Genomic DNA, 11,113 nt, shown 5'->3' on the forward strand with positions numbered 1-11,113 from the left:
GACATGTACCCACTCAGTATGGGGATAATTAATAATGGGGGATTTCAGTTATTATTGAGTTTTTTTAGGTTAATAGCCTCTCTAATCTGCCTGAGCATTTCAGTCACTATCACCATCCTGGTCAGGTGGTTGGTAATATAGCCCTTCCACTATATTGCCAGGAGGAAGGGGAGCTGGGGGGTACAGCAGCTGCTGTTCTCCGGCCACCAAGCTCCAAAGGCAGTGCAGCCACCAGCAGTAATACAGAAGTAAGGGTGGCAATACCATGAGTATGCTCCTGTGAGCATCTACAGTAATTTGCTATCACTTCTGGGGGGAGGTCATCACAGCCTGAAATATTGAAACCAGTTTTAAATGATACCTTACAATGCATACTTTGTAGATTGCGAACAAAGGTGTATATTCCGTCTACACTGGAATGAGATACCCATGGCTGGCCCATGCCAGCTGACTCAGGTTCATAGGGCTCAGGCTGTGGGACCATTTAATCACAATGTAGATGTTCTGGTTTGCGTTGCAGCCCAAGCTCTGGGACCATCCCATCTTGCAGGCCCGACAGCCTGAGCCAGCTAGCATGAGCCAGCCACAGGTTTTTAATTGCAGTGTAGACATACTCACATACCTCCTGAACTCAGACACCGGACATATGATTTGGAGAGCAGCTCTTTGACAAGGCTCATCATCCCCACCCATGAGAGTGATGGCCCAGAAAGGTCACAGTCCACATCCTTCTTGAGCAAGGCTAGGAGGACCAAGCTTAAAGACCAAGGCAGAAGAGAAACAATGGCAGACACCCATCTCCCCCACCCAGAGGGGAGTGGACTGAGGCCTAGGTCTACACATAAAAATTAGATTGATCTAGCTACCGCATTCAGGACTATGACGACAATTTCTCACCCTGAGCACAATGGTTAGGTCGATCGAGCTACTGCCTCTCAGAGGTGGATTTAGCTACATTGACATAGAAAGTGTCTACACTATAGCACTACAGTGGCACAGCTGTGTCGCTGTAGCACAGATATACCCTTAGAAGAAGGCTTATAATGGAAGTCTGATTGCAACCTTAACTATGGCATTACAATTCATAACTCAACACTTTGCCTGTGTATAGGGTCTTTCAGTCTCCACTGCCTTGCAGAACAACTTAGATGGGCAGACTCTGACCACAGCTACATTAAGGCAATTCACCGACATGACTGCCTCGATGCTGTATCACCAGTGCAAACCTCTAAAGCAGACATTGCACCAGTGCAGCTTAACCTGGCAATTTAATGAGAGCACAGCCTCAGCATAGGCTACTTTCTGTATGGGCACACCATGTCTTCATTAGGGCTTTGTGCTGGTGTATACCATTATACAGGTTAGACAAACACCTGTCAGGAATGATCTAGATCAGTCATTGCCAACCTTTTTAAGCACATGATCACTTTTTGAATTAAAGTGCAACCCAGGATCTACCCTGCCCTTTCCCCAAGGCCCCACCTCACTCCCTCCACCCCCCACTGCTTGCTCTCCCCCACCCTCACTCACTTTCACCAGGCTGGGGCAGAAGGTTGGGGTACAGGCTCCAGGCTGGGGCCAAGGGGTTCGGAGTGTGGGAGGGGCCTCAGAGGGGGCTCAGGCAGGGGATGAGATGCAGGAGAGGGTTTGGGGTGCTGGCTCCAGGAAGGGCTCAGGGCTGGGGCAGGGGTGTGTGGGCTCACACCAGGCAGCGCTTACCTCAGGCGGCAGCGCAATAGAGCTAAGACAGGCTCCCTGCCTGCCCAGGCCCCCACTACTCCTGGAAGCTGCCAGCACATCCCGGGGGGGGGGGGGGGGTCTGGAGGGGTGTGAACGTGGCTCTGCGTGCTGCCCCTCCCTGCAGGCACCACCACCACAGCTCCCATTGGTCGCAGTTCCCTGTTCCTGGCCAATAGGAGCTGCAGGGGCAGGGAGGCGCAGCGCCCGGAGACCCCCTTTCCCTTCACCTCCCCATCCCCCAAACGCAGGGACATGCCAGCTGCTTCTAGGAGTGGCGCTCGGCCAGTGCAAGCAGGGAGCCTGCCTCAGCCCTGTCAAACTTTTAGCAGCTGGAGACTGCAGTTGACTCGCAGAGGCTCTGTGATCGACCAGTTGATCACAATCTACCGGTTGGTGACCACTGGTCTAGGTAATACTTAGTCCTGCCATGAGTGCAGGGGACTGGACTAGATCACCTCCTGAGGTCCTTTCCAGTCCTATGATTCTATACCACTGCTGACTGCCTTCATGTAGGAAAGGCCAAGGCAAAGATTAGTTACCATGCCCAAGTTTACACAAAGGAAATAGAGCCAGGACCAGAATCTAGAACTCTCCCCCAGCCCCCTGCTGCAGACAAACCAGATTACTATCAGGATGGACTGACAATGCACACCCCTTACCATGGAATGACACACTTAGTGCCATGCTGTTTTTCAGCCAGCTGCTGCAGTTTCAGGATGCGTTCTGCTTGGATCTGGAAGAGTGTTTTGTGGGATGGCAACCCAACATCGTACATTCCCTTGGGATAAGAAACACCCAGTCTCGTTCCCTGTCCACCAGCTAGGAGGAGGACAGCTACTTTGCTCTGAGAAATCTGATGGAGACCTAAAGAAAGAAAGAAAAAAAGAATGACCAGAAGCTTTCCCCTTGCAGAGTGGAAGCCATGTGATGCCTTCCAGTTTATGAACAATATCGTTGGAACCATAATCCTCCAACACCCAAGCTGGCTGGCTCTGGGGAGGAAGGCAGCACAGCCAATCCCAGTTAAACAAAGGCTCTCTGGTTACTGGCAGGGGGACAGGATGGTCTGAGAGAACATGTGTACTGCTCTGACTGGCTCAGTCACAGCAAAGGAGCTCTGTCTGAACGAGACAAGAATGATCTGCAGAGCGGCCCCAACAGGGCTAAACTAAGTTCTGGGCATGCTTGTGGTGTTTACACCCCACCCTTCTTGAAAAACACCCCGCTCCTGTCTGCCAGGATCACACCACTCCACCCAGGAGTGGCATTGCGGAGGGGCAGAGAGATTATCCTTTGGGGTACAGAAGCTCAGCTGGCAGTTTCATGTAGTAAATGTGCTGGAGGGATCTTCAAATCATCCTGTTGCAGGAGTGTAATCCAGGCTCAGCCAAGTCTCTTTAGATTTCTATTTACCCCCAAATCATTGGGATCCACAGTGCTGGGCTTCACAGGACCAGGAAAACAGTTGTCCTCAACTCCCAGGTTTTACAGAGATCACAAGGACAGCCTAGACCACTGACACATGTGACTCACTCCGAGTGTCTCCTGCAGATCTCAGTGTTTTAACATGTGCTGCAGATTTAGTTAGCCACTGAGGATGCTTTTACTATGTTATAAGCCAACTGTAGCTAATAAAATACATGGTCAGTCATTTTGCTGTGAGACTATATCTAGATATATAAAAAGCAAATATTCTTCATACTGTTTAGCGTGTATTCACTGGTTCATTAGCGGTAGTACTATATACTCGTTTAGGGTGGCTCTTCTGAGTAATGCTGATCACCAATTTGGCTCCTGAACCACTGATGTCAGAGTACCACTAGCACAGACTAACCACATCATAAGGAGTGGCAAGAGGGGGCCAACCCAGAGTGTGTTCAAAGTATTCTACAAACATTAACTGTAACCCTCAGACCCCTTGTGAGGTACCTGGCTTTATCTTCATTGGGGATTTGCCCAAGGACAGAAAGTAGGGAGGGGAGTAGAGTCAAGATCAGAATTCCCAGACTCAGATTTCTGGCCCAGACCTTAATCCCCTAGACAATGGTGCCTCATCTAAGGTAACTTGCCAGACTGCATGTAACACGGATAAGGAACCTGTGCATTCCTATTGCCCAACCTGCATTTCAGTTATGCACCCTTCTTGTTGCACCAGTGTAGATTTTTGTATTTAATGACACCCCACGCCCCCAAATACTGTATTAGTTACAGAATTGAGTAGGTAAATTAAAATAATCAAGGTTGCACAGTTAACATTGAATTTTTCCTATTTGAAAGTTTAGAAAGGAATTCAACAAACAAAAGGAAGACAGAAAGAAGGGAAAGAGTACATGTGTGTTGCATTAGAGAGAAGCATGGCCTAAACATATTAATGAATGGGAGCCACGAATGCTGGCATTCTAATCCCAGTTCCGACAGCAGCTTGGGTAAATCTGTACCTCATTTATTCCCCCCTCCATTCCCATATCCCAGTACACATCCTCTCATCTCACAAGAGTTGGTATAACTGCTGTTTTGTAGCTGCATAGTGAAAGATACTCAGCATTTAGAGTATTACAAGAATGTCAAGAATTAGGAGTGCTAGGTTGTATGTGGGGCCAAGATATGAAGCAGTTATTCACAGGGGGTTTGTATATGCCAGATGTTGCACAGCTGGACAGTTCTATCAGAATAGCTTCAGCAACAGAATGTGCTCAGTTGTATAGCATACATGTGTGGCTCCACTCCCAAGTCTGATCATTCAAGACAGTTCTGAACTCATGCACAGAAGTTCAGATCTTCAAGCAATGTCCAAACAGGTGATGTGACAACCCAAAGAAGAGAATTTAAAGTTACAAATAACTGGAAATTTTGGGATTTATATAGTACTGTTATGAATAGTCTTTAAGTCTAAATTTTTTTTTTACTATGGGAGCCTAAATAGGTGCTTATGGCAGACTAGTTATCAACAGGATTTGTGGTGCAGGGTTCATCTTCAATAGGAGTTTCAATCTTCAGCACTTCATAAAATGTAAGCAATTAATTAGGTGCCCACCCCACGCACGAAGACATTGGCCCTTGCCTCTTTAGCTGTGCCACAATGTAATTGAAGAGTTTGGGTTTCACCTCATGTCACGAGCCTCCAAACAATGGTAAAAGTAAATTCAAATACATTTCAATTTAGAAAACTGCAACCATTTTTTCAAACCAACAGAGACTGTTTTTCATGTAGTATGCCCATTGGCTAAGCATGTTGTGATGTCTGCACCTGGATTTTCTATCTGCAAAAATGTTTGTCTCCCTCTTCGCAAACAAAGTGGTTGGACCAATTCACAGAAGTTAATTTTCCAAGAAGGTTTCAGTCAAGTTAAATTTCAGCAAAAAAGGGGGAAAAAAAGCTTTTGGAAGAGTAAAAGCATTCAAATAAGGCAAAGCTGAACCGAACCAGTCAATTTTATGCAGCTAAGTTGTGCTCTTTTCAAACTGTGCCTACATTTACAGGACAGCTACCTAGAATAGTGCACAATAAAGAATCCACAATGGCATTTTCAAACCAATTTCCACATATTTTTAGACTAGTAGCTCTCACTGAGGAACATCCATTTAAATTTCAGAGTTGTGTGTGTGACTTTTTTGTATATGATTAGTGTCCAGATTCTCCTACCTTCCTGATGGAAAAGTAGGTCACCCTCTTGATACAGCTACCCCAAACCCCAGTTTGGCCCAGAAGAGTTTAGAAAGTTGCAAGTTTCTACAGACAGGCATTTATAATGAAAAGCATTTTGCAACATTAGAGCTTTCTCCATCAGCAAAAGCGGTATGGCTGTTTTTCCTGATAGCCTTTATAGCAAACAGCTGAGAGTTTACAATGAGCCTCCAAAGGTCAAATGCTTCCTGGATAACTTCCTGCTTGGACTCATGCCTTAAACTTGTTTTAAAACATCTGTTAAGGAATGGAACAAAGGGTGCTGCACATATCGAGGTGTACATGCATAGTAACTAGCATGTCAATGAAAATTTAGTAGTCTGTTCAGTTATTCTCTCCCAACTTTACCCAGCCACACCACAGTGTCTCATCGAGAGAGCAAATAAAACAAGTAGGGCCAAAGTGTCCCCCATACTCTTTGGGCACTAGTTGTGTTTAGATACATTAATGCCAACTCTTATGGCACATTCCATCAGTCAATCTGAAAATGTGTTGCAAAGGTGACCAGTATCATGGTCCTCCTGTTACAGATGGGGATATGGAGGCACAAAGAGGGAAAAAATCAATTCACCCAGATCACCCAGCAACAGAGCTGGGACCAACACTCCGCTCCCTCAAGTCTCAGGGAAATGCTCTACCCACTACATTTAAGTGTAAGCTTTATTGTTCTATTACTGTCTTATAGCAGCTACAAGACTCATTTCACAATCACTCCTGCTGTCTCTTTATCTAATCTATCATGCCAATTCTAGCCTTACTAGGGAGGTCTACTTTCTCTGATATGCAGCGTTAATGCTGCATTTTCACACATAGGTGCAGTATTTGAAGGCAGCAGATCTTAGTAACACTCAAGTATCAGGGGTAGCAATGTTAGTCTGTATCCACAAAAACAAGGAGTCTGGTGGCACCTTAAAGGCTAACAGATTTATATGAGCATAAGCTCAGCGGCACTGCTATGGGTACCCACATGGCCCCACAGCATGCCAACATTTTTATGGCTGACTTAGAACAATGCTTCCTCAGCTCTCGTCCCCTAGCACCCCTCCTCTACTTGCGCTACATTGATGACATCATCAGATGGACCCACAGGAAGGAGGCCCTTGAAGATTTCCACCCCACCATCAATCTCAGCCTGGACCAGTCCACACAAGAGATCCACTTCCTGGATACTACAGTGCAAATAAGCGATGGTCACAACCACCACCCTATACCGGAAACTTACTGACCGTTATACTTACCTACATGCCTCCAGCTTCCATCCAGGACACATCACACGATCCATTGTCTACAGCCAAGCCCTAAAATACAACCAAATTTGCTCCAATCCCTCAGACAGAGACAAAACACCTACAAGATCTTTATCAAGCAGTCTTAAAACAATACCCACCTGGGGAAGTGAGGAAACAGATTGACAGAGCGAGACTGGTACCCAGAAATCACCTACTACAGGACAGGCCCAACAAGGAAAACAACAGACCACCACTGGCCATCACGTACAGCCCCCAGCTAAAACCTCTTCAGCACATTATCAGTGATCTACAACCTATCCTGGAAAACAATCCCTCACTCTCCCAGACCTTGGGAGACAGGCCAGTCCTTACTTACAGACAGCCCCCCAACCTGAAGCAAATACTCACCAGCAACTACACACCACAGAAATACTAACCCAGGTACCAATGCCTGTAGCAAACCTTGTTGGCTACTCTGTCCCCTTATCTGTTTTAGTAAGGCCATCAGAGGACCCAACCACATCAGCCACACCATCAGAGGTTCATTCACTTGCATGTCTACTAATGTGATATATGCCATCACGTGCCAGCAATGCCCCTCTGCCATGTACATTGGCCAAACCAGCCAGTCCCTATGTGAAAGAATAAATGGACACCAATCAGGACATTAGGAATCGTAACATACACTTCAATCTTCCTGGACATTCTATAACAGATTTGAAAGTAGCTATACTTGAACCAAAAAAAACTTCAGAAACAGACTTCAAAGAGAAACAGCAGAACTAAAATTTATTTGCAAATTTAACACCATTGATTTGGGCTTGAATAGGAACTAGGAGTGGCTGGCTCATTATAGAAGCAGCTTTGCCTCTCCTGGAATTGACACTTCCTCATCTATTGTTGGGAGTGGACTACATCTACCCTGATCGAATTGGCCCTGTCAGCACTGGTTCTTCACTTGTGAGGTAATGCCCTTCTCTTTATCATCAGTTTATTTATGTCTGCATCTGTAATTTTCACTCCATGTAGTGGAAGTGGGATTTTTACCCACAAAAGCTTATGCTCAAAGACTAACAGATCTATTTAAGGTGCCACCAGACTCCTTGTTGTTTTAGTTAATACTACAAACTCTGCTTCCATTAAAACCCTCCCCCAGTTTTCACACACCACTTCCTGAGGGTTCTGTTGTGGCTAAGATTACATGCCTGGGCTCAGTCCACAGTGATGTGTCTTCCATTGGGCCACATCCATGTGCCAGCTTGCACTACTGGTGAGGGGGAAGGATCATTAGTATCTAACCCCCCCCCCCCGCCTTTACAGCACAATGTTCTTCAGTTCAGCTGGGTTTGATATTTGTGTGCAAATGCGAAGCGCCACAAGCATGTGACTGGCCCTCACGGAGAAGCAGCCACTTGAACAAGTTTAAACGTATTTAAATGAATTTAATACGTATTTAATGAAATCTGAAATTAAGAATTTAAAGAAAGCAGCTTGTGCCCAGCGCAAGCTTTTCGGGCCCCAGGGTCTGTCACTGATCGCAGTGCAGCACTCGGGAGAGGGGCTCCCAGGCACAGCGGCTGTGAAGGGTTTGCTCTGAGCGCACCGCCGGCGCGGCACCACGCAGCTGCGAGCGGGGACAGCAGAGCCCTCCGCTCCCCCCGCACCGGGCCGCGGGCAGCGCCACCCCAAGGGGCTCCCTCCCGCCAGACGCTAAGCAGCGCCCCCAGGCCAGGAGCCAGCCTGGCCCGCCGGGGGAAGGAAGCGCCCGGCGCTGCCCCCAGGGCCAGGGGCACCCGTGGCAGGCTGCTGGGGAGGAACGCCCGCCAGCCCGTACCTTCGTGCTCCCACTCGGGGAGCCGGCCCACGTCGCGGGTGGCGCTGCCCAGCACGGCCCGCGGCAGTGCCTCCATCCGCCCGTCCACCTTGTCGCGGCCGGCCGCGCCCGTGCCCTCTATGGCCCGACGGAAGCTGGAGCCCAGCGCCTCGCAGTCCAGACCCTCCAGCTCCTCGCGCAGCGCCCGCCGCTCCGCGCCGCCCAGCTCGGCCCAGAAGCGCAGCAGGTGGCTCTGCCCGGCCGCGGCCAGCCGGCGGCGCAGCACCTCGGGCTCCATGGGCAGGGAGCGCCCGGCAACCCCAGCCCGGGAACTCACGGCCCCCAACCAGCATGCACCTCCCGCCCGGCTACCGCTGCTGCTGCCGCCGCTGCCTCCGCCCCTGCCCACCAGCGACCACGCTTCCCGCTACCGCCCTCATATAGGCGGCTGTACCCTGCCCCCCAGCGCCACCAATCGCTGGGCTCAGGAGCCGCCTGTCTCGCCGCGTCCGCCAGGACCACGACGCGCCCACTGGCCCTGACGTCATGGTCGGCGGCGGAGACGCGATCCTAATGGCCGAGAGCCCGCGAAGGGCGGAGTCACAGCCACTTCCGCCCAATCTCTTTCTGGGGCACGTGGCAGGCCCCAGCGTATGCGGGTGTGGGCCACTCCAGTCCTCCGCCAACTCCGCAGCTGTTTGCCATGGTGATGTTTGTGATGTCACATACACTCTACGTAGCCGAGTCGTGGGGAAAGCAAAGGGAGAATCCTCAGCACTTTCTCCCAGCCACGTCTCCCATCACCCCTCCCGCATCCATTCCCCTCCCCCACAGCACCGCTTCCTACTCCCTCTTCCACTCCCCTCCCTCACTGCATTGCTCCCACGCAACCCTCTTCCCCGCCCCCACAGCACCTCTCCCTGCTCCCACCCAGTCCTTTCCCCCTCCACTCCCCCAACAAGACCTCTCCCTGCTCCCACCCAGCCCCTCTCTTCCCCTCTGTGCTCCCCCACAGCACCGCTTCCTACTCCCACCCAACCTCTCCCTCTTCCACTCCCCTCCCTCACTGCATTGCTCCCACGCAACCCTCTTCCCCTCCCCCACAGCACCTCTGCCTGCTCCCACCCAGCCCCTCCCTTCCCCTCTGTGCTCCCCCACAGCACCGCTTCCTACTCCCACCCAACCCCTCCCTCTTCCACTCCCCTCCCTCACTGCATTGCTCCCACGCAACCCTCTTCCCTGCCCCCACAGCACCTCTCCCTGCTCCCACCCAGTCCTTTCCCCCTCCACTCCCCCCACAGCACCTCTCCCTGCTCCCACCCAGCCCCTCCCTTCCCCTCTGTGCTCCCCCACAGCACCGCTTCCTACTCCCACCCAACCCCTCCCTCTTCCACTCCCCTCCCTCACTGCATTGCTCCCATGCAACCCTCTTCCCTGCCCCCACAGCACCTCTCCCTGCTCCCACCCAGCCCCTCCCTTCCCCTCTGTGCTCCCCCACAGCACCGCTTCCTACTCCCACCCAACCCCTCCCTCTTCCACTCCCCTCCCTCACTGCATTGCTCCCACGCAACCCTCTTCCCCTCCCCCACAGCACCTCTCCCTGCTCCCACCCAGCCCCTCCCTTCCCCTCTGTGCTCCCCCACAGCACCGCTTCCTACTCCCACCCAACCCCTCCCTCTTCCACTCCCCTCCCTCACTGCATTGCTCCCATGCAACCCTCTTCCCTGCCCCCACAGCACCTCTCCCTGCTCCCACCCAGCCCCTCCCTTCCCCTCTGTGCTCCCCCACAGCACCGCTTCCTACTCCCACCCAACCCCTCCCTCTTCCACTCCCCTCCCTCACTGCATTGCTCCCACGCAACTCTCTTCCCCGCCCCCACAGCACCTCTCCCTGCTCCCACCCAGTCCTTTCCCCCTCCACTCCCCCCACAGCACCTCTCCCTGCTCCCACCCAGCCCCTCCCTTCCCCTCTGTGCTCCCCCACAGCACCGCTTCCTACTCCCACCCAACCTCTCCCTCTTCCACTCCCCTCCCTCACTGCATTGCTCCCACGCAACCCTCTTCCCCGCCCCCACAGCACCTCTCCCTGCTCCCACCCAGTCCTTTCCCCCTCCACTCCCCCAACAAGACCTCTCCCTGCTCCCACCCAGCCCCTCCCTTCCCCTCTGTGCTCCCCCACAGCACCGCTTCCTACTCCCACCCAACCCCTCCCTCTTCCACTCCCCTCCCTCACTGCATTGCTCCCACGCAACTCTCTTCCCCGCCCCCACAGCACCTCTCCCTGCTCCCACCCAGTCCTTCCCCTCTCCACTCCCCCCACAGCACCTCTCCCTGCTCCCATCCAACCCCTCCCCCTTCCACTTCCTTCCCACCACAGCACCGCTCCCTGCCCCCACCCAACCCCTCCCTCCTCCACTCCCCATCCTTCACAGCACCACTCCCTATTCCCACCCAACCCTTCCCCTCCCGCACTGTGTCGCTCCCTGCTCCCACCCAAACCCTCCACCCTCCACTCCCCTCCCTCCACAGCACTGCTCCCTGACCCCACCACACCCTTAAAGCAGCACTCAAAGACAATAAGGCCATTGCTGAGAAACTAAATTAATTCTTTGCATCCGTCTTCACGGCTGAGAGTGTGAGGGAAATT

The 11,113-nt window shown here is 51.8% G+C and overlaps 1 protein-coding gene across 2 annotated transcripts in view; it reads right to left on the reverse strand.

Annotated features, from left to right (window-relative positions):
• The window catches only part of UAP1 (UDP-N-acetylglucosamine pyrophosphorylase 1), a 31,726-nt gene extending 22,751 nt beyond the window's left edge, over positions 1–8,975 (reverse strand). Inside the window, exons 1-2 of one of the 2 annotated variants that reach the window (XM_073356223.1) lie at positions 8,489–8,975; positions 2,400–2,604 (exon numbers count right to left, since the gene is read on the reverse strand). In XM_073356223.1, the coding sequence (XP_073212324.1) occupies positions 2,400–2,604; positions 8,489–8,765 (482 nt within the window). In that variant the 5' untranslated portion in view covers positions 8,766–8,975. The remainder of the gene's footprint in view (positions 1–2,399; positions 2,605–8,488) is intronic. The other variant, XM_073356222.1, reaches the window with a different exon arrangement.
• Between the last annotated feature and the right edge of the window lie 2,138 nt (positions 8,976–11,113).

This window comes from Lepidochelys kempii, chromosome 8 (genome assembly GCF_965140265.1).
Source record: "Lepidochelys kempii isolate rLepKem1 chromosome 8, rLepKem1.hap2, whole genome shotgun sequence".
Classification (NCBI taxonomy): Eukaryota; Metazoa; Chordata; order Testudines; family Cheloniidae; genus Lepidochelys; species Lepidochelys kempii.